The sequence below is a fragment of the Dipodomys spectabilis genome, unplaced genomic scaffold (genome assembly GCF_019054845.1).
Source record: "Dipodomys spectabilis isolate Male_0828 unplaced genomic scaffold, ASM1905484v1 ptg000115l, whole genome shotgun sequence".
NCBI classification, from domain to species: Eukaryota; Metazoa; Chordata; class Mammalia; order Rodentia; family Heteromyidae; genus Dipodomys; species Dipodomys spectabilis.
Genome location: NW_024870792.1, coordinates 2,508,473 through 2,532,236, shown reverse-complemented (window position 1 = coordinate 2,532,236; position 23,764 = coordinate 2,508,473). Strand labels below are relative to the sequence as shown.

The 23,764-nt window shown below is 39.0% G+C and overlaps 1 protein-coding gene across 1 annotated transcript in view; it reads right to left on the bottom strand.

Annotated features, from left to right (window-relative positions):
* Dnah7 (dynein axonemal heavy chain 7) overlaps nt 1-23,764 on the bottom strand; it is a 210,385-nt gene that overhangs the window by 63,465 nt on the left and 123,156 nt on the right. The window contains exons 40-46 of the mRNA XM_042688311.1: nt 22,806-23,025; nt 16,669-17,541; nt 14,072-14,301; nt 10,573-10,903; nt 8,752-9,098; nt 3,498-3,678; nt 1,686-1,871 (exon numbers count right to left, since the gene is read on the bottom strand). Coding sequence (XP_042544245.1) covers nt 1,686-1,871; nt 3,498-3,678; nt 8,752-9,098; nt 10,573-10,903; nt 14,072-14,301; nt 16,669-17,541; nt 22,806-23,025 — 2,368 coding nt within the window. The remainder of the gene's footprint in view (nt 1-1,685; nt 1,872-3,497; nt 3,679-8,751; nt 9,099-10,572; nt 10,904-14,071; nt 14,302-16,668; nt 17,542-22,805; nt 23,026-23,764) is intronic.

The window sequence follows — 23,764 nt, the reverse complement described above, 5'->3', positions numbered from 1 at the left end:
TATGAGATGAGGATTTGTGTGAGGGGATACACTGTGGGCAGATTCCAGAGGAACATAACAAGGCAAGTGCAGAAGTTAATCAAAGATGAAGAGTCAGCTCCCTTCTTCAGGGCATGGCTTCTCTTGGATCTTATTGGAGCAGGGAGAGTGTAAGTTATTTCGTGGACTTGTCCCAACCAGAGAGAAGAGATACAGACTCTTATTCACCAGCCTCTATCACCCATTAGGGCTTCTTCAGAGGAAAGTAAGTTCTCAGATGGCTACTAAGCCAACCAAGCAGTGGGTGAAGTGGGTTCTCAAAGTCCAAGGGCAGACTTAGCTTAAAAGGGAATCACAGGCATTGGTCATTGGATATGAAAGCACACAGATGTCAGGGATATGGGCAGAGCACTGATATATCACTACTACAACCTTTAGGTTTACAATTTGGCTTTCAGGGGTGGGGAATGTAGCTTGGCTGTAGTGCACTTGCTTAGCATGTGTTCAATATTCAGCACTACCGAAAACAGAAACAAAACAGAATTGAGTGACAGAATTGATGGAACTGTCAGGTGTCTTCATCTGAGAAAGACAAAAGAGTTAAGATTTGAGAATAAATTCACAGGCATCATAGACTCATGAGGAAAAGTAAGCCCTGACATGAAATAGTGAAGCAAAAAGGGAAACACATTCTCTCAAGCCTTATCAGAGGTAGGATGGGATGAAGTGGACAGAGGCTGGGGCTTTGATTAGCTGTTGTGACCAGCTTGAGTGTGGCTTTGCTTCTATCAATACATTTCCAAAGTCTCCGTGGTGAAGCTGAAGACCTCCTCCAAGGTCTATGGCGGTCAGATTGGCAGCATCCCATTCTGAGTTGATAGCAGAATCATGGGTCTTAGCAAGTCAAGAATAATACTTAAGCAAACAAACTGTAACAGAGGCACCAAATGTCAGCCTTATTTAGGAGAAAGTCCTGAGATTAAATGAGGCGTAGTTGACACTATATGCATGCAAATTATGTAAAATTAGAAAGTCTTCCATGAAAGTACATTTTCATTACTCTCTCTCCAGATATTTTGCCAGATATTTTGAATTTCACTTTCTCCCTTCTCTTTATCTTCATTCTTCTGCACTTCTCTGTTCTTTTTTCTTTCTATTCTTTGCATTTCTCTAATCTGTACCCTGTTTTGATTTCTGTTCAATTCCCCTAAGGAGAGCTGAAGAGTGTCCTAAGGCTCAATGAGAAATATATATATATTTTAAAGTGGAGCAAAAGGCAAAAGGTTAGGATTAACTCTTGGAGTAGGAGCTGGGTCCAATGTAAGACTGAGGCAGAATGAGCCTAAGAGGAGGAAACAAGAAATAGGGAAGTCTGGATTCATTGTCTAAGGAAAGAAATCATTTAATAGAGTTGGAGGTCATCTTCTCCCTTCTGATGATTTGAAATGACTTGCTAAAACCCATTCAGTATAACCGAAGATATGGGAATATGCAATTACATCATTAGACCCTACTGTTTCATATCACATTTTAAACTATATGTTTTTGTTTCCCCACAATGAGATTTTAGAACTGTATTTCACAGAGTACCTTTGGCTATGAAGCGAATCTACTGAATAACAAATCATTGAGCAATCTTGGATCTTCCCTGAGCCTTGAGGTTAGCGGTGGCTGTGATGGGGGAAAGGGGGGGGCGCTGTCCTCACCTGTCGATAGCTGGATGTGAAGGCTCCCAGGTAAGCCACAACTCCAGAGGAGATGAGGATGTCGCCCGTTAGGTTGATGTACAGCTGCCCGAGCTCCAGAGCCGAGTGGCTCCACCGAGTCTTCTCACCTCCCAGGCCGCCGATCAACTGCTCAGCTCGTTCCAGTTTTTTGCTGCACAAGTCGACCTCAAAAATAACAGTAAGCTTTTATCAACACCCACAAGTAGAATAAGGTAAAAGTTCTGCAAGATTTCCACCTCAGAGACATGTTCTTCTAAACTGTTCTGGAATTAAAAATAATAATCATCTAAAAGGAAGCGACATATTTCACTATAATAGGAAAAGTCTGTGTTAGTTTATACTTTTTTAAAGGAAAATACTTATTGTAATATAACTTAGGGAAATCATGAAAGATATTTAGCATTTAATACAAAGAACACTAATGAAATGACATTCAGAACAAGACATTGAAATGTTAGGTACTGAAGACTATTCTGCAAATATAGGGGTTTGACTTCCATTTAAAATAATCTGAAAAGGGGAGTCTTGGGGATGTATCTCAGTGATAGGATAGGACAAGTGCATGTACAAGGTCCTGGGTTCTAACCTTAAATAGAGCTGAAGACTGTCCTAAGTCTCAATGAGAAAGATTGTTTTTTTAAAGTGGAGGCAAAGGCAAATAGAAAGGTTAGCATTAACAATTAGAATAGGAGCTGGAGTGGGGAGAATCTGGATACACTGTATTTCAAACACTATCTCATTAACTTACGGTTAGTTTTAAGATCACTTCAAAAGTTACAAATTTCAATGATCTAGGCTTTTTTACTAGCACAGTCTCAAGTTGTTAAACAGTGTCGACCTACTCAGATACTTGCAATTATGATTGAATTTGGAAATTAATCCTAGTGAAAAGCCTACTTTGTACATCAGACAAATACAAGATTTGATTGTAAATAATTTAATTAAGATGGAAGAAAGGGATATGAAGGTAGCAAATTTAAGGAAAAGCCACTTAAATTCATATCACAGCAATATTCCAGCTTAATACTTATTTTGCATCTAGTTTTAAGTGATTGTGACTCATTATGCTTGAACAAAAGACATTCAGTTAATTTTGAGGATCAAACAGAAATAATTTACCTGAAGAGAGAAATTCAACAATTAATTAAAATAAAAGTCATTTATGTTATTTTGGAGTTAGAATTTATCCATCCTATGCTTTTTCCTAGTACTTCAGTGCTTGTTTTAAATAAATATTTGTATATTAAAAGGTATAAAATATCAATTTGCATATTGATAGGCTTGGAAATCAAAAGTTATGTAATACTTTTATAGCTCCAAATGTAAATCTTTTAAAAATAATCTCTTTAAATATATTTTCCTTCATAGTTTCTTCTTTACTCTTCTTTCAACAATGCTTTACTAAACCAAATCAGGCCTTAAACTATGGTATAGTTGATATTAGAAACTAGTAAGAAAAGTATCTTACCTAAAATGTTTTTGCCAAAAACACATTTAGCATAAATTTCTGTATTAGTTCCTTTTTTTTTTCTAAGAAGTAAAAAATTCCACAGAACAAAGCTGAAGAAAGTTTGCAGTGAGCAGCTACATACCTATCCATTGGTTATTCTACACTGAAACTAATCACTTAACCTGTTATGCCCCAAAAATCATATGGTAAAGATTGGGAGAACATCCTATACTTGTGTTAATACAAATTACAGGACTGGACTGGTATATTATGTGCTATGAGAATTATTCATAATCACAGAACTTGAGTATTTGCTCATACTGGTATAAAGCAGCATGTACCTGGTTTTCCAAGTCAGCCTTCTTTTGCTTATTTAACTCGAGTGTGTCTTGAAGCTTGGCTAGTTTGTCCTGAACTTCTTTAAGGGCTGCCTGTTTCTTTCTGAGGCCGTCCATAGCGATTTTGAGCTCCCCTTCAGCTGCAGCTAGTTTTATCTTCTTGGGAGCTACTATTTTTGCCACTCTGCAAAAAGAAAATAAGAAAATAAATTAGAAAAGTAAATAACATTATAAAATACTTTTAAAATTTAATTTTGTAATAACCTAACTATGACTCAAAACACTTTTTCATGCAGAATTTACACTGATGTGACACTCCAAGATATGGAAATAAGAGATCTCTATCTCATTTTAATTTTAATTTTTTGATGATTCTGTCTTCTTTTATCTGCATATGGTGCATTCAAGGGTTCATCTTCAGAAGGGTTGCTGCGGGGTACAGACTCAAGAGGTGAAAAAGTGCAGCAGTGGAGCTCACTGGACACCGATGAAAGTGAATTCTACAACTCATGCACGGAGATGAGAGGGAGGGATTGGGAGAGAGAGGGAACAGAAGACACGGCACGAAAAGAAAAGTTCTCATTACTTGGCTCATCTAATTGTAATCCTTCTGTACACCACCTTTATACTAACAATAAAGTAAATTTGAAAAAGAGAATCCACACTGACTTCTATAGCTGATATTTCCTTGAAGAATCCAACTACATCTCAGTTGTATGAAAGCGTTATTAAGTCTTCCATGGTAAAATGGCCATGTATGAGTGAGATAAGTCAGACTGACAAAGAATGGACTATGTTTCAAGAAGAGAAAAGAAAGGAAACAGAAATTAAGAAAAGAAGTGAAAGCTGAGCACCAGTGGCTCATACTTGTAATCCCAACTATTCAAGGGATGGAGTTCTGAGATCACAGTTTGAAGTTAAGGCCAGAAATGGAGCAGTGGCTCAAGTGGTAGAGTACAAGCCTTGAGCAGAAAAGCTTAAGGATAGAGCCCAGAACCTGAGTTCAAGCCCTAGGACTGGCACCCAAAAACAAAACAAAACAAAAACAAAACCAAGAAAGATAGAGGGGGAGGAGGGAGGGAAGGATGGAAGAAAGAAAGAAAGAAAGAAAGAAAGAAAGAAAGAAAGAAAGAAAGAAAGAAAGAAAGAAAGAAAGAAAGAAAGAAAGAAAGAAAGAAAGAAAGAAAGAAAGAAAGAGAAAGAAAGGAAGAAAGGAAGAAAGGAAGGAAGGAAGGAAGGAAGGAAGGAAGGAGGGAGGGAGGGAGGGAGGGAGGGAGGGAGGGAGACATGGAAGGAAGAAAGGAGGGAGAAAGGGAAGGAAGTAAAAAGTTGAAAAACTTTAAACTAAAGACCATTGGAAAGCAGAAAGGTAGCACAGAGCTTAAGCAGCAGAGAGTTCAATCCAGTCCAAGGGGTCAGTCCTGAGAGTGGCCCCACTCTATGTGGGGAGAAGCCAACTCCATTGCCTGGGGATCCCTAGACTTGAGAGCTCTAGCCCATGGCCCTGGCTTGCACTAATCCTGCACAGGACTAGAAAAGGCAATCTTAAAGAAGCATAAAAAGCCCTGAATACACAAAGCAATCTTGAGCAAAACCAGTAATTCTGGAGGTATCATACACCTGACTTCAAACTATACTTCCAAGCCTTAGTAACAAAAACAGTATGGCACTGCCATAAACACAGGCATGTAGATCAATGGACTAGAATAGAATAACAATGAACAAACCACATACTTATAGCCATATGTTTCTCAACAAAGATGTTAGAAACATGATGAAGAAAGGGTTCTGCTTAACAATTAAGAAACCCAGATCTTCACATGCAAACTAATCTCAATCTTATCTGTATTTCCTGTATAAAAATTATTCAAAGTAGACTTTAACGCTTGAAACTTTGAAATACTAAAAGAAAATACAAGGAAAACACATGGAGATACAGGCAAAGGCAGTGACTTTCTGAGTAGGGTTCCAATAGCTCAGGATAGAATAGCAAGAATTAACGAATAAAATTCTCTCAGATTAAAAATTTCTCCACAGTAAAAAAAAAAAAAAATCACCAAAATGAAGAGTCATCCGCAAAATAGGAGAGTACCTTAGCTAACTACTCATCCAAAAGAGGATCAACATCCAGAATATACAAGGAACTAAAAGAACTAAACACTAAAAAAAAAAAACAAAAACAAAACAAAACACAACAACAAATGTGGCATGTGTGAACTAAATAGTGCTCAAAGGTGAAATAGATGTGTCTCAAGTAGTAGAGTGCCAGCCATGAGCAAATGAGCTGAGAGTGTGAAGCTCTGAGTTCAAGCCCCCGTATTGGCAGAAAACACACACACACACACACACACACACACACACACACACACAAAGATGAAGTAGCTGGGCGCCGGTGGCTCACCCCTGTAATCCTAGTTCCTCCGGAGGTTGAGATCTGAGGATCATCATTCAAAGCCAGCCCAGGCAAGAACGTCCCTGAGACTCTTATCTCCAATAAAAGACTCAGAAAACCAGAAGTGGCGCTGTGGCTCAAGTGGTAGAGCGCTCGCCTTGAGCTGAAGAGCTGAGGGACAGCGCCCAGGCCCAGAGTTCAAGCCCCATGACAAAAAAATAAAAATAAAAATAAATAAAGTACAAATGACTACTAAATACAAAGACAGCCAGGTGCCAGAGGCTCACATTTGTAAACTTAACTCCTTGGGAGGTAGAAATCAGGAGGATAACAGTTCCAGTCCAGCTAGGCAAAAAGTTCATGAGACTGAATCTGAATCTCACCCAATAGATGAATATTGTGGTACTGCTCCGGTCATCTCAGCTAGGGCAGGAAGACAGCGGTCTAGGCTGGCCTGTGTGTGACGCACGTGGTAGAGTGCCTATCTAGCAAGCACAGATCCCTGAACGCAAGCCCCTGCATCCCCCAAAAGAAAATAATGAAATGGTATCTAACATTAGTCATCAGCAAACTGCAAATCAAAATTACATTAAGATTTCATCTCACCTCAGTCAGAATGGCTGTCATGAAGAAAACAGTCAACCAGTTTGTGTGAGGAAGTGGAGGAAAAGGAATCCATATACTTTCTTGTCATTTTCAGGAGAATGGACGGAAAATATCAGACAGTGAAACAAACCAGACTCAGAAAACCCCTCTCTCTCCGCTCTCTCTCTCTCTCTCTCTCTCTCTCTCTGTCTCTGTCTCTCTGTCTGTCTGTGTCTGTGTCTGTGTCTGTGTCTCTCTGTCTCTGTCTCTCTCTGTCTCTGTCTCTTTGTCTCTCTGTCTCTCTGTCTCTCTCTCTCTCTCTCTCATACAGAATCTAGATATAGAAGAAAGATTCTTGCTGGGTGCCGGTGGCTCACGCCTGTAATCCTAGCTACTCAGGAGGTTGAGATCTGAGGATCACAGTTCAAAGCCAGCCCAGGCAGGAAAGTCCTTGAGATTCTTTTTTTTTTTTTTTTTTGGGCCCGGTCGTGGGGCCTGAACTCTGGGCCTGGGCGCTGTCCCTCAGCTCTTCAGCTCAAGGCTAGCGCTCTACCACTTGAGCCACAGCGCCACTTCCGGCTTTTTTCTTTTTGCTTATGTGGTGCTGAGGAATCGAACCCAGGGCCTCAGGCATGCAAGGCAAGCGCTCTACCACTGAGCATCTTCCCAGCCCCGTCCTTGAGATTCTTATTGCCAATAAAACCACTAGAAAACCAGAAGTGGCACTGTGGCTCAAGCGGTAGAGTGTTCACTTTGAGCTGGATAGCTCCCAAGCCCAGAAGAAACATTCTTTGGGAAGAGGAAGTGGGGTGAGTGAAAGTGTAGGGGCAGAGAGAGTAACAGGGGTGGTGTGCATATTATCAAAACATGTCCTTGAATGTCAAAATGAAGCCCACCATTTTGCAGTCAGTGTGTGCTAATTATAAAAGGAAAAGGAAATAACAACAAAAATACCTACCAAATATGTGCTGTAAGCATACCCATAAAATACATACTAGGGTGAACGCTGGTGATTTTGCAAATAGAGAATAGGATATTATTGTAGAATGTCACAAAACTAATGGAAATTAGCCTAGCTGGTTAGAGCTTAATTCTTTTATTTTTATTTTTTATTTATTTTATTGTTAAAAATACTGTAGAGAGGAGTTCCAGTTTCATGAGTAAGGTAATGAGTGCATTTCCTATCTAGCATTGTTACCTCCTCGATAGAGCTTACTTCTGATGAGGAGAAAGCGAAGTACTGAAGTATTCTTACTTACCTGTCTCTTTTTTCAGTACTGGAGTGTGAACTCTGCTTTGCACTTGCTACGTAGGCACTCTTACCACAAAGCCACACCTCCAGCCATGTTTTCTGTGGGTTGTTTTTGAGACAGGGTATCACTTTCTGCCTTGGCATGTGCCTGGGTTCTGCCATAGGTAGGACATTGGAAATATGCCATTATGGAAATGTGTCCAGTTCTTCACTGGCCTCAAACTGCAGTCCTTCCAATTTCAGCCTCCCAAGTAGTTAGAATCATGCACATGAGCCATCTGTACCTGGATTATCATTTTACTTTAAAAAAATGCTAGACTATACCCTTTGCGAAAGCAGTTGCCTTACAAATATATATGGCAATGAAAGGGATTATTTAGAAAATGGTCCTCTATTTTCTTCTCACTATATAGAAAATGGAGTCAAACGGAAGTGGTGCTGTGGCTCAAGTGGTAGAGGGCTCGCCTTGAGCTGAAGAGCTGAGGGATAGCGCCCAAGCCCTGAGTTCAAGCCCCATGGCAGACAAAAAGGCCAGAAGTAGAGCTATGTCTCAAGTGGAAGAGTGCAAGCCTTGAGCAACAGAGCTAAAGGGATAGCACCTAGGCTCTGTGATTAAGACCCAATTCCAGAACACACACACACACAGACACACAGACACACAGACACACACACACGTGCGAACACACACGTGCATGTGCGCACACACACATACACACAATTCCTCATTTTATTTTCTTACGTGATAAATATCAACAGCAGCTCATGAGTGGGTCTTCAGCAATTTTTAACAGTGTAAAAGTTCAAAAAGTTGATGAGCCACTCAACTGTGCATCCTATTTAATTGGTATAAAGTTGCCTCCAGCAAATACATAAACACACAGCAAACACAGAATGACATTGAGAAGCTTTTCACTTGAGTAACTTTTAAGGTATAGATAAATTGAGTATAACTTAAGAAGTTTAAATTGTCTAAATGACCAACCCCAAAATGCAACGTATCAGCTAGGTAATTTTTTATCAGTACTCACTTATCATAGGAATCCATTGCTATGACCCATTTGCACAGGCCTTCAGCAGCAGTGGAAGCATTTCTAATCTTCTCAGGAACAAAATCTGGATTTGGAATGTAGTTTTTTCTTATGATATTCATATAAGCTGGAGGAATATTGTCTTTGTCATATTCATGAAGTGACTGTAGAAACCTTATGTCCCCAAGAAGTCTCTTAGCGGGGCCCCAGAAATCTTCTGTCTTTTTTCCTGAACCTGTTGGGTCAGGGATTTTGTCTGCTTTGATGCCTTTTAAGATACATATGGCTTCCATGACAAGCTTAACACCAGCGGGGGGGCTCTTCATAGATTTGACCACTGTAATATCCTTGAAAAAGGATTGTAATTATTATAAAGAGAAATGTCTGCTTGTATGTTCATAGTAGTTGTTCCTATTTTCAAACTAAGTCTTAAGATACGGAATTATCCTGTGTGTTGGGTAGAAATGATAGTAATGGACTGTGTCAAGTGTATTGACAGGTTTGTCCTAAAGAAAACTTAAAGCAAATAAAGTAAAGGGAAAGAGAGAAAGAGAGAGGGGGGAGCAGAGAGGAAGAGAGAGACAGAAAGATGGAGAGGAAGAAGGGGGGCGAGAGAGGAAAGTAAGGACGAGAAGAAGGAGGTTAATTTCCAACATATTGTCTTGTGAGGATCACTGTTGCATTGATTCACCCTTTGTCTTTGTCTCACCATTTTGTTGTTCTCCTTTCCTTCTCTAATTCCAATAAACATATATGTAATATCCAGGATACCAAAATCAAAGACAGTGACAACAGGGGATAAACCATAGGAAAACACACACACACACAAAAAGAAATCATATAGTATTTTAAAAACAACAACAACAAAGAAAAACCTCTTGTTTCCAAATCTTCAAGTTCATTTCCCTTCGCATTATCTTATATGGTCATATATACATAGCTACTGATCAATTCTGCTCATCTGCTAGGACCCCAGACATATACTAATTATTACAAATGAGGGAAAACATGGGATCTAGGTTTCTTTGGGTCTGGCTTACTTCACTTGATAAGTCTTTTCATTTCCTTATGAATGGGGTGATGTCATTCTTTCTGATGGAAGCATAGAATTCCATTGTGCATATATACCACATTTTCTTGATCCATTCATCTACTGAGGGGCATCTGGGTTGGTTCCACATCTTAGCTATGGTAAATAATGCTGCAATAAACATGGTTGTGCTGGTAGCTTTAGGATGGCCTTGTTTGTGGTCATTTGGGTAAATGACGAAAAGTGGGATTGCTGGGTCATGGGGAGCTCTATGTGTACAAGACAAGATGTTGGAAATGAACAGCTTGGGGGGAGGGAAAGTGGGAGAAAAATGAGGGAAGGTGTAACAAGTGGACAAGTAATGTACTCACTGCCTTATCTATAGAACTGTAGCCCCTCTGTATATCACCTTGACAATAAAGTTAAAATGTTTAAAAAGGTAGGAAGGAAGGAGGGAAAGATGGAAGGGAGAGAGGAAGGAAGGAAAGAAGGACGAAAGGAGGGAAGGAAGGAAGTAGAAAGAATTATGATTTTTTTAAACTATCTTACAAAGTTGTGAGAAGCTCTTGGAAAAATTGCCATTTTATGACAGTTTCTCCTACCTGTTGCTTTCCTCCTTTCTAAAATCATCTTTGCCATGCTCATGCATTTCTTTTCTTCAGGGGAATGTTTTCAATTTCATTAAATTTGCAGACTAAATTTGGAGAGACACAGATGTGTGGCCCACCACGCTGAGTCTCTGTGGAGCTGCGCTTGCGCATTTCCTAGCAAGCGCCTGGCTAAACCCTCACCTGGGCAGTCAGGGTATCCAGAGCGGACAACGCAGACTCCAGGATTGGCAAGGCCCCTGCCAGGTCAGCGTCGCACTCATCTTTGATGGCCTTGGCAGCCATGGCTTGTTCGTTCGCCACTGTTTCATCGGCTTTCACGACTTTTTCAGTTTTGGCAACCTCCACCGACTCCTTCTCGATAATTATCATCATTTCATCAACCTCTTTGCTGGCAACTTTTAATTGAGGATGCAGGGCCTCCAATTCCAACTGCATCATGGCTACCTGAGAGGAGGCAGAATCCAGCTTATCCAAACCCACCTCGTACCTCTTCTTCATCTTCATTACCTCACTGAAAAAGCAGACAAAACGAGGCAAGCGTGAGGGTCTGCACCCACATCAAGGAAATGCTGAAACGTTCTTAAGCTCTTCAGGCTCTAAAGGAGTGCTCTGAGAGATTTCCACACAGATGAATAGTGAAAAAGAAAAGGTGGAGTGTGCATAATTAAGAGCAGACAGTGTTTCTGATACCTTTATGTCTTTTCAGGACCTACAGAGTATCTAGGCATATTACCAAAATTCAAAATAATAAATATCTTGAACAGAAGACAAAATGAATAATATACATGGTCCTGGTGGCTCTTGCCTGTCATCCTAGCTTACTCAGGAGGCTGAGATCTGATGACCTTGGTTCAAAGCCAGCCTGGGCAGGAAAATCTTTTTCTCCAATTAGTCACCAAAAAGCCAGAAGTGGTGCTGTAGCTCAAGTGGTAGAACACCAGCCTTGAGTGAAAAAGTGAAAAAGCCTTGAGTTCAAGTTCAAGCCCTAGTACACACACATACCACACACACACACACACACACACACACACACACACACACACACACACACACACACACACACACACACACACAGCACCTTTAAAATTAGTCCCCCTGTTAAGTTCATTCCTTAATATTACTGATCCTTAAACCCTTTTGATAATCACTTAAGCAGACTTCAGGGCCCCAAAATATATTATTTGGAAGGTTTCCAGAGTGCAAATGCATTTAAGATAAATTCTATCTCAAAACAAAGCTATTTATTAAGACAAAGGGGACAAAAGAGACAGATACTAACAGAGATCAACACTATTTTGGAGCAAAGTGATTACAAAGTAACAACTGATTAGAAACAATGTAAAATGTGAAGCACCTTAAAACTCAATATTTTAATGTTTTTGGAATTTTCATCTATATTCATATGTATTTTCTTTGAACTCTTTAGAGACAAAATTGTCCTTTGTCCTTTACTTGCTGTTTTCTTGCTATGATGAGGCTGGAATTCAGACATCACATATCTTCTAGGCAGGAGTTCTACTACTGAGCTCACTCTCAGCAAGTGCTTTATTTTTGAAATACTTGCTGTGTGCTGTGCATATGTTTCCAAGACAAAATAATACATTTTAGAAATTCTTTTTTTTTTTTTTGGTCGGTCGTGGGGCTTGAACTCTGGGCCTGGACGCTGTCCCTGGGCTCTTCAGCTCAAGGCAAGCGTGCTCTACCACTTGAGCCACAGTGCCACTTCTTAGAAATTCTTTTTTAAAAATAGGAAGTAGGAAACCAGCTTAGGCTGAATAAAGGTAGCTAGAAGAACACTGAAAAGAGTGTGTGGGGGTGGGGGAGAGGGGAACAGAAAGGCCTGGTACATATTTGCTACATGTTGAGTTTCTTCTGAGTGAGCGAAGCATTTGACAGTAATGGGATCTGGGACTAAATATACAATCCAGCATGATGTGACTAAACATACAATATGATATGATGTATGGATTCAGTCTTGCTAAGACCTTGTGCAGCAAGCACAGGAAAGATCTGGTCCCTGCCAGAAGGAGACAGGTTCAGATGACTCCTTGGCAGGTGACCTGGAAACTTGTTTCTGCATTGCATCTCCTTCCTCTACTAAGGGAACTGTAACCACAGGGCAGGAATTCTAGTGGAGGTAAAAAGGAATCTATTCTTATTTTACGAGAGACTTTGAAATAAAAATGGAAAGAAATTAGAAATTTTGAAGCTGCTTTGAAAGCTCTTTTTCAACCTTTCTATAAATTCCCATTTCATTACTATAATCCTGTCTTCACTTAAGGTGGCCTTACATACTGGAACAACCAAAGCCTGGACCATGAATGGTTTCCAAAATTTGATCAGAGTCTTCAAGGACCTTTGATCCTCCTGGATTGGAAAAAACAAGGAAAAAGGAAGAGCAGGATTCTATTAGGTAAGGAACTGGAAGATCTACATAGCAAGATAATTATCTAGAGCACCAAGGAACGTTGGGTAGAAGGTGCAGATTTTGCGAGGTCGGTGGGGCAATTCCTGATGGCATGAGTCCCACAGGTGTGAGCTATCGTGACCAGGGCAGTGCAGCTTCTGATGGTGCAACCAAAGCCTCCCTGGATGTAGGTGAGAAATGGCATACGAGTATTGAAGTAGCAACTGGGCCAAAGTGACTAGAATGGTTTTGAAATGCTTGAGATCGTGAGAGTACCACTGAAAAGCTTAGAAATAGCTATAAAAACTCAATAATAGAAATCAAACTAAAGTATTAATGTTCAAGACATCTGTGACTGATGGTGTTTTAAATATGTTTTTAATATTTTAAGGAATTGGTTCTGTTAGTTTAGGAGATTAGTCTTGAAATTCTAATACAAATATTATGTAATTAGGTAAGATTTGTATTTTTAGGTAAAAAAAAAAAACTCATGAATTTTATAGATGTTTAAACATTGAACAGAACTTAAGGCTCATAACATGTGTAAATTTACCACACTAGATTTTTAAATTATTGAAGTTCTCTTGGGAAAGATTGATTTGTTAAATCAGAACTTAAAAAGTAGAAATACATCAAAAGTATAAGTGCAAAATAAAAATTAAATAAGTTTTTGAGTAAGATCCAATAGGAATTGAAGACCCTCACTTAAAGTAGACCATTAAAACTTTCTAACCTTTTAACTTTCTAGTTGAATGTTAATAAGTTTTTTAATTTTTAATACACCTACTCACTATTAAAATTCTTGAGTCAGGTTTTTGGAAAACGCAGTTTAGCATTTTCTATAGCTTATAAAATTCAATGGTGTTTCCTTATTAGAAAAAGGAAGTTAATACATAAGTGGACTGGGCATGTCTTCAGCGTTAGCTAATATTTAGGGCCCAAAGGGAAGGCTCTGAGTCACCTAATTACTGATCAGAGAAAAAACTAGTAAACACCACTGTTAAAGAACACTTGGGTCTTACCACACACCTCTGAGGACACACCTTTATTTTGTCAACAATTGTTTATTATCTATTAGGTGATCCATTGATGTATAAAAATTAAAACTGGCCTCCTGTCCACTTCTCCCCCTCATATTTGTTTAACAGATTAAATCATTGGAAGTTCTAACAAAACAGTCCACCCATATGAAATAGATTTCTTGCCATTTTTCTATATACAAATACTTTGAAACAGTCATAATTTACTTAAAATATGAAATTTCGTATTTACCTTCTCTTCTTTTCTAACAACACTTTGAAGGTGGAGATCAATTCGAGATAAGAGGTGGGTGTCACATAATTGTATCGCTGAAGTTCAGAATGGAAGGATGCTGATAAAATGATAGTGGATGTGTGGAAGCTTTTACACATGTCAATGCAGCCTTCTCGAATTTCCTCAGACATTTCAATTTCTTCCAAGAATCGTGAGGCCACTGCCTCTAAAGCATCTTCAGGCCATGACTACATTGAAAATAAATGATTTAGCACTTCATCAAGGTTATAGTATATGAGTCTGTTACTATTGCAACCCCTCATGGTTGTAAGATATTTGAGATGGGGAAGGATAGCATGAGGGATGAGGGATGAATGGGAAAGATGCTTTGCTGTCCTTTATTTCCATGCTTTGGAAGCAGATGGTGGTAGCTAGTGTAACAGCAATTCTTTGTGGTTTGTTGTGGGATGGGAGAAATTATTTATGAGTATTATAGTAACAAGAAGGAAGTAAGGAACTTAGTACACAATGCCTGTTTCTGTGTACATATGGGTGATATTATCTCATTTAATTCTCTCAACAATTATCTGAGGTAAATGTTATTATCCTCCCTCACCTCAACCAGAATCATGTAAATTAGAACCTCCCTGATGTACCTTGGATGACGTCTAAATATTTCAAACTCAACAAGCCCCAAACACAATTCCTGCCTCCCACATAAGAGTGGAAGTTTTTGTCAAATCAGTAAATGTCACCACTGTCCACTGAATCATCCCAACACAGGAATAATCTTGATTACCTTCATCCTTTTCCTCCATCCTCCCTCTATTCCATCAACAAGTTATACAGGGAGGTGGCCTGCCTAACATGGCTTCTAACGCCTTTCTTTTTTTTCTGTGTCTACCACAACTGCCCAACTCAGGTCTCTGTCATCTGCCTGGATCATTCCAGTAGTGCCCTAGCTTCTTTCATTCACCCCATAAGATGCCTTTAAAATGTCGATGTGCTCTTGTCACAAGCTTTTAATGTTTGTCCAGCATGTATCCCATAATAATCCAAACAAACTTTGAAATCGTTTGCTGGTGTGGACCTTCACACCTTCCAAACAAACTTTGAAATCGTTTGCTGGTGTGGACCTTCACACCTTCCTGACAGTAAGCCTCACACTTCTCATTAGCTTGTGTCATCCTGATGGCTCCTTCTCCTTCTCCTTCCTTCTAGTATCCTGCCTTCACTAGGTTAGAGATCTTCTCAGTACTTGTACTTTTGTCTTCCAGGTTTCCTCTTCAAGGTTGCCTGTCCAGAAAGCCTTTGTTCCACTATTTGATATGCTGTATGATCAACTATTTTTTTTTATTTGAAAGTAAGCTCAAGGAGAGAAGACATCTTGTGTACTCTAATTGCTTCTTCATTTGTAACTTTTCAAGTAAGAGTGACGACAGAGCAAGAAAGAGCTCAGAAAATATGCTCAGTGTGGAGTAAGTTTAGCAGAAAATATAGGCAGTCTATGCAAATTTTCAAGATCATCAATTCTTATGTGCTAGATCCCACTCACAGTACCTCAACCACAGCCCACAAATTACCTAACTACCCATGTGGAGAATGCATTGTTAAAGCCAGAAAGAACTGAATTATTTTTCACATTGAGCCTAGTCTCCTTCTTGTATTTTCTTCCCTCACCCCATCACAAGTTTTCAGCCTTGGTCTGCTCAGCTCTGTGTTTTCTGATTTAGAAGTTGATCATAACAAAGTGTTTCCCCCTTTTCTTTTTCATTATTGCTGGAATTGGCTACTGGAAAAACAGAAGCATGTAAGAGAAGAGAGGGATGTTGAGTATAGCCCATGAATTCTGAATTTCTAGTTTCTGCTCCTATTGGAAAGGCCTCTTAGGGCTCTACCTTCTCCAGGAGACACACTCTTCTCTCCATCTGCCCTTTCTACCCAAATGTAGTAACAACTCCCTGCTCTTACGCTTTTCTACTTGCTTAGCCCTTGACCATCCCTTCTCTCCCTCTCCCCATTTCCCTATCTTCCATTTTTCCTTCTTCCCCTCCTCCTCTCCTCCCCTCCCCTCTCACCTCTCCCCTCCTATCCTTTTCTGGGTCAGTAATAGTCCTTGAACTCAACGTCTGGGCACTGTCCCTTAACTTTTTCACTCAAGGCTAGTGCTCTACCACTTGAGCCACAGTCCTACTTTAGGCTTTTTGGTAGTTAATTGGAAATGAATCTCATGAACTTTCCCGCCTGAATTGCAATCCTCAGATCTCAGCCTCCTGAGGAGCTAGGATTACAGGTGTGCACCTCCCATACCCAGCTTCAGCCCCTTAACCCTGCCTACATTTCTGTAGCCTTTGCTCCATGAAGGCTTCCGTGTATACTCTGTTTCCTATCAGAACCCTCTCTAGGATAGTGTGAATTTTCTGCAATATATTGAGATTAAGAACTACATACATATTCTCTTAACTATTTTCCTTGACGATTTCTACAATTAAAATCCACTGAAATGCATAATGGTGGCCCAAATAATTTTTGTAACCTACATTCCATAGGGGAGGAGTTAATAAAATAAAGACCCGACATTTCTAGAAGTCTATCTAAAATTTACATAGCAATACCTGAAACCAGTCGATGGTGCAGCAATTAATGAGAGCCGGGAACTTTCTAAGCCGATTCCGAAACGCATCCCCAATGGGACTCATGGCAAGGACCACGTGCAGCTGGTTCCGACAACGTTCAATGAACATATTGAAAAGAGCTATGGGGCTCCCATCTGTTTGTTTAGTTTTATCCCTCTGGCGATCTAACTGACGCATCTTCTCACATATGTCTTGCTTCTCATCTAATGCAAAGAGATTTGGGACCTCCCCAGCATTTAGTAGATTGTTGATGTCTTCTAGAAATGATTCTCTTTTAATCTGAGTATCTGTAAACAGGAAGATACCATGCATGTCACTTTCAGCACATTTCCTTAAGATCACTTTTAAATCTTCACGCCACTCATTGCTACCATAGCCCTTGGAGATTTCAACCTGAAAAACTGAATAATCGGACATGTGGGCAGCCAGTCTGGTAACAGACTGCCTTCCACTGCCCCCAACTCCAACCAGGAGGGCATGGCTTCGGGGCTGCTTCAAAATCCTGGAAATTCTGCTGATGTGTTCTATGGCAAATCGGAATAAGACAAGGTTCATGGGCTTTTTGCTCATGTTGTTGTACTCCTCCAGGTGCGATTCTGCTATCACTCGAAGAGCATCCACGTTTTTGACTTCTCTATAGCTGGTATCTTCCCTCTTGGGATCATGGAAATCACAAAACATCAGGCTTCTTAGGTCATCTTCTTCCACCACTCCATCACCATCAAAATCTAAACTTTTAAAAAGCTCATGAAAATCTTCATACATATAATTCTTCAGAACATCTTGTATGTAGTGAATAAGCCAACTTCTGTCTGCATTATCTAGAAGGCGGTCATAGTAGACTCTAAGGACCTATATAATTTGGAAAAGTGGTTTTAGGAGCAAATTTATTGCTTTAGTTTTTTAAAATATATTTTTATTGTAAAGATACTGTACATAAGGTTACACTTACATGAGTAAGGTAATGAGTACATTTCCTATTGAGCATTGTTACCCCTCTTCTGTTTTTCCCTTACCATCCTTCACTCCCCACCTCCCCAACTCTTCCCACCCACTGAAGTTGTAAAGTTCATTTTCAGTATAGTATCCTCTACATCTCATTGTTACAATGAGTCAATCTGTATCCTGATTTAAACATCTTGTTATTTCCCTTCTCCTCCCCAAATTAGAAAAATGTATATACAAGGTGCAGAGCACCGACATCAAATACAGTGAAAACAGGGGTTCTACCATTGGGGAAGAACATACAAAAGAAACAAAAAAAATCACACAGTACATTATAAGTACATTAAAAACAACAGCAAGAAAGATAAAACCTCTTGTGTCCCTATCTTGGGGTTCATTTCACTTAGCACAGTCTTATATGGTCATATGTACGCAGCTTTTTACCTCTTCTGCTTGTCCTAGACGTATACTAGCTATTGCAGATAAGGGAAACCATGGGACCCATGTTTCTTTGGGCCTGGCTTACTTCACCTAATGTAATTTTTTCCAAGTCTTTCTATTTCCTAACCAATGGAGCAGTGTCATTCTTTCTGACAGAGGCATAGAATTCCATTGTGTGTGTGTGTGTGTGTGTGTGTGTGTGTGTGTGTGTGTGTGTGTGTGTGTGTGTGTGTACCATATTTTCTTGATCCATTCATTTACTGAGGGGCATCTGTGCTGGTTCCATATCTTAGTTATGGTGAATAATGCTGCGATAAACACACTTGTGATGGTAGCTTTAGTATGGCCTTCTTTGTGATCATTTGGGTAAATACCCAAAAGTGGGATTGCTGGGTCATAGGGGAGCTGTATGTGGAGTCTTTTGAGGAACCTCCATACTGCTTTCCAGAGTGGTTGAACAAGTTTACACTCCCACCAACAATGCAGTAGAGTTCCCTTTGGGCTACATCCCCTCCAGCATCTGCTGTTATTAGCGTTCTTGATTATAGCCATTCTAACTGGGGTGAGGTGGAATCTCAATGTTATTTTGATATTGCTTTAGTTTTATTATTTCTGTAATATAAATAATAAAATAAACAATATAAAAACATTGTCAGCAAATTTCTATAAGTTTTATTACAAGCACATCCAAGTAAGAGTTTAAAAATAAATTTTAAATATGAATTTTGGTCAATACTCTTTGGGACCATGTGGTTGTGGGTCATTGAGAGGTAGCTTGGGGATGATGTTCATGTAGTTTGTGTTTATGTGAAGGGAATGAAGACCTCAAGCAAATCTGTCTCCGACAATCATTCAGTCTTGGATCATGGAGTTAGTTTGACACTGGTACCCAGGGTTTGCTATTTCCCTCACCATGAAACTTCCTGTTTCTGAGACAGACATCTTTTTGAACGCATTTGAAAGCCAATAGATATTATTTGTTTGATTTTGAAGAGGAAATGTTTTAGGTGGTGGGGTTGTTTTGGACATTTATTAATTACTTTTGCTGGAAGTCACTGCAAAGGACAATCCTCTAAAATGAATCCAATTATATGTACATTTTATGGGACTGAAAGAAATAATTAAGTATGCTGCATACAACAACTATTTCTTCAATGGCATCGGGGTGTCACAATAGTCTATTTTTAAGACTAAATAAGAATATTTAGGTAGGGTCCCAATTTGATAGTATTATCCTTATATGAAGAGAGAGACATTGGCATGCTCTCTCCCTTGCTTGCCCTTTTAACTTTTTACTAATATTGACGGTACCTTGATCTGAACTTTGAGAACATCAACTTCTCCTTTCAAGCTACTGAGCCTGTGGTGTTTTGTCATGGTGTTCAACAGACTTAATACACATGTGCTATATATAGTATATATTCTTGCTTTCTTTATGAGCAAGCTACTTAAATCATCGGTACCAGCTTCCTCACTTGTAAATTGGAAATGGAATATCTACTTTACAAATCTCATGGATTTGTAATGATAGTACATGAGAAATACACTAGAAGTGAAATAAAATAAGGATGACATGTGGGAGAATCATATTTTTAATCTGAGACTATTGCCAAGTCAATGACTGAACTCCATCAATCCCTTTTCAGCAATGGTAGCTACATGGGCACAGCAAACTGGCTTCCATATTACATTTCCACCAGAAGAGTATGGGGTTTCCAATCACTTCACATTCTCACACTTATCCAACATTTTGATGACAGCTACCCTCTTGGGTGTAAAAGGTAGTTCACTGCATTTTGAGCATTTTCCATGTTTTTATTGTCTATTTGTGTATCATGCTTGAAGAAATATCTGTTCAGATATATCTTCTATTGAATGGGTTGTATTACTAAAAACAAGCTCAGTTGTATTCTAACTACTTCACACTTATCAAATATGCAATTTACATCTCAGATTCTTTTTCTTTTTTTTGTCGGTTGTGGGGCCTGAACTCTAGGCCTGGGCACTGTCCCTCAGCTCCTCAGCTCAAGGCTAGTGCTCTACCACTTGGGCCACAGAGCCACTTCCAGCCTTTTCTGCTTATGTGGTGCTGAGGACTCGAACCCAGGGCCTCATGCATCCAAGACAAGCACTCTACCACTGAGCCACCTTCCCAGCCCCAACAAATATGTGATTTACAAGAATCCTCTCTCATTCTATGGTTTGGCAGCATCCTTTGAAGTGTGACATGAAGTGTGACAGGTTTTATTTTATTTTTTTCCATGTGTTCTGTAATATCTGCAGTTTTGAAGAATAATCTATATTTAACAAGCACACTAGATAATATTCTAAGTAAAGTTTGAGAGCCATAGAAAAGCTAGTTTTTTTTAATGTTTGAAGCTACTTTGTAGAATTTTATTGGGTCCTCTAATGTTGTAACGATGTCTGTAGAAGAAAAAGCTGCCTATCAGACTCTGGATCACATTAGACTCTGAAGGAATCTTTCCTGAGTGAGCAGAAAATAAAGTACAAATTAGAATGCTGGGTTCAATCATTTCATAGTTTTTGAACTATTAAGAACAATGTGCCAAACATTGTTCTTGGAACTGCAGATAAATGAATGAAAAAAAATCCCTTCCTGTGGGCGCATGAGACTATCTGAGAAAGAGGAAAATAAACACAGCAAGTAACTTATATGGTAGGATAGAAGCTGATAAATGGACAGGATAGGAAAGACAGAACTGCTCATGTGGGGGCAGGGCATTAAGCGAGTATTAAATAGAGAGGGCAGTGTAGAGCTCATGGAGGAGAAGAGATTTGATTAAAGGCAGGGAGGGAACTCAGGGAAGATCAGTACTGAGAAGGAAAAGCAATCATCCCAGGCAGACTAAACATCAAGGAAGTCATAAGGAGGGAAATGGACAAGCCTGGTGGACAATGAGGAAGGAATGTTCCAGGAAGAAAGGCTATCAAAGACAAAGCTCCTGAGATGAAAGATGCCAGGTGTTTCCTGGAACACAATTTTCTCAGGACAAAATGATGCCTTAGGCAATGCACCCTGCTATAATCTGAATCATTATGTCTCCCCAAAATTAACATGTTGAAATATAATCATAATCTGAGGATTAAGGTGGTGTTAAAGAATGGGGACTTTATAGAGATAATTAGGAGCCCTTCAGGCCTCATGAGAACACTCAGGGAGAAGCACTGTGAGCAAAGAAGAGGCTCTCCCCACATACTGAATCCCTGACCTTGACCCCTCAGCTTCCAGAATTGGGAGAAATAAATGCTTTTATGAGTAAGCCGTAAAAGATTCTTTGTTACGACAGTCTCAACAAACTAAAGCATACTTCTTCAAATGAATTCAGTGTTACCTATCTTCCCCTTTAGCTTTTCTGTCTCAAGCTTTCAGCGTATTTCTTTTACCCAGTGGCCCACTACACATGCATCTGAGTGGTATGGCATGCATCAGCCGGTTAAAATGATGAGCTGTGAGAATCACTAGACATTCATTTTACTGAAGAACACTTTTAGTGACCTTGCTGTGACAGATTTCCCAGTGGAGTAGACCCCAAATTTGGGTACATATTTGAATGTGTAAAGATTTAGGCATTCAAATTATGTATCTTAAAAACTTACAGAAACTAAAAAAAAAAACAAAACAAACTTACAGAAACTGGTTTGTTAAGATTTTTTTATATACTGACTGTAGCACGTGGTTTTAATATAGTAGCAAATCCCCATTTCCCCATGTTTCTTAGCTATATACAATTAACTACGGATTAAAATGGATTAGGGTTACACATTTTGCTTCCATTTTTGCACAGTCTTTTGCCCACTAAAGTTGAACTGGTATGTTTGATAATTCGGTTTTGCATTCTCTTTCTCTCCTCTTCTTCCTTTTCCTCCTTCCCTTCTTTCCAGAAAGTTTTGAGAAAATACACATCCATATAGTTATTCACAAGAGAACTTAGATACATTTTCCTATAGTTTTCATGATGTTAAATTATTAATCTTCCAGCTTGCATTATACTTTTGTTCTGTTTTGGATAGTAGGTAGTACTATAGATGAATGATTTACTTTTTTTTTTTTTTTTGGGTCCAGTCGTAGGACCTGAACTCTGGGCCTGGGCACTGTCCCTCAGCTCTTAAGCTCAAGGTTAGCGCTCTACCACTTGAGCCACAGCGCTACTTCCGGATTTTTTTTCTTTTTGCTTATGTGGTGCTGAGGAATCGAACCCAGGGCCTCATGCATGCAAGACAAGCGCTCTACCACTGAGCCACCTCCCCAGCCCCAAATGATTTACTTTTTATAAAACATCTCCTTATGAAATAGCCTTGAGCTAAAGAACTGACAGACAGCACCTAGGCTCACAGTTCAGGCTCCACAACTGACCAAAAAACAAACAAAAAAAAACAACTGACCAAAAAAAAAAAAAGAAAGAAATGTTTTACTATTGCAGAAAATTTTTGTCAGACTAATGAGGATTAACTTATTTAAATTAAATTAAATCACTTACCTATTTCAAAATATTCTGTAAGTCATCAGAAATTCCTTAATATGGGATATTAGCCATGGAATAACTATATAATGCCTTAGTATTGAATATGCAAGAATTATCTCAATCATGGCCTTCATAATTTCAAATAGTTAAATATACTTCAACAATATTAATTGCTAAATATTACTTTTTTGCTCAGTTGATATGATAAATCTTTATTTCTTGCATGTCAATAATATGGAGTTTTACCTCATGAACCCAAAGACGTTTTATCACTTCTTTTGTTTCTGCTGTTTCTGGTCTTGACAAACAAACACCTTGAATGACACGTGAGAAATCACGAAGATTGAACAAATAGTGAGATTTAGCTGGAGTAGGCAAGAGATTCTTCATTGCATCTTTATACAAAGTCATTGTGCCATTTACAATTTGTGTGGTCAGATCTAGAAAATCCTCTGGAAATTTATAACTTTGGAAAAGAATTTAAATAAGAGAAAAATAATGTAGAATTATCAGTAATAAAATTTTAATTCTAATTGTATTCATTTGATTTATAAAAGTCCCCTTTTCTTGTCATAACAATCATTGATTTTCATTTCTTATACAGCTATTTCCACTTGTGCTTTTATACTATGTCTAAAGGAACCTTGGTGAGCAAAGCAGGATCATCATACTGGACTCAAACAACTTAAACTACTTAAGTTAAAATTAGAGCCAGCCAAAGAGCCCATTTTAACTCCAAATCCAGTACCCACCAACCAAACTCTTTCATTTCCCGGTACTCTCAATTGCAAATAAGTAGAATGTTTTTTAGAACATTACTGAAATGGTTATTTTCTGAAAAAAAAAATAAAAATGCTTGTTAAAGAAAAAGGAGAGCAAGCTGGGTGCCTGTGGTCCAACCTGTAATCCTAGTTACTTGAGAGACTGAGATCTGAGGATTGCAGTGCAAAGCCAGCCCAGGCAGGAAAGGCCATGTGACTCTTAATTCCAATTAATCACTGGAAGTGGTACTGTGGTAGAGCACTAGCCTTGAGTGAGAAAGCTCAGGGATAGTACCCAGGCCCTGAGTTCAAGTCCCATGACTTATTTTTTAAAAAGGAAGAAAGAGAAAAGTTGAGATACGTAGTTCAAATAACACAATTTAGAATAGAAACACAGGGACAGAATATTCTCTGGGAAAGATGAACTCTAATCTCTGGTATGAT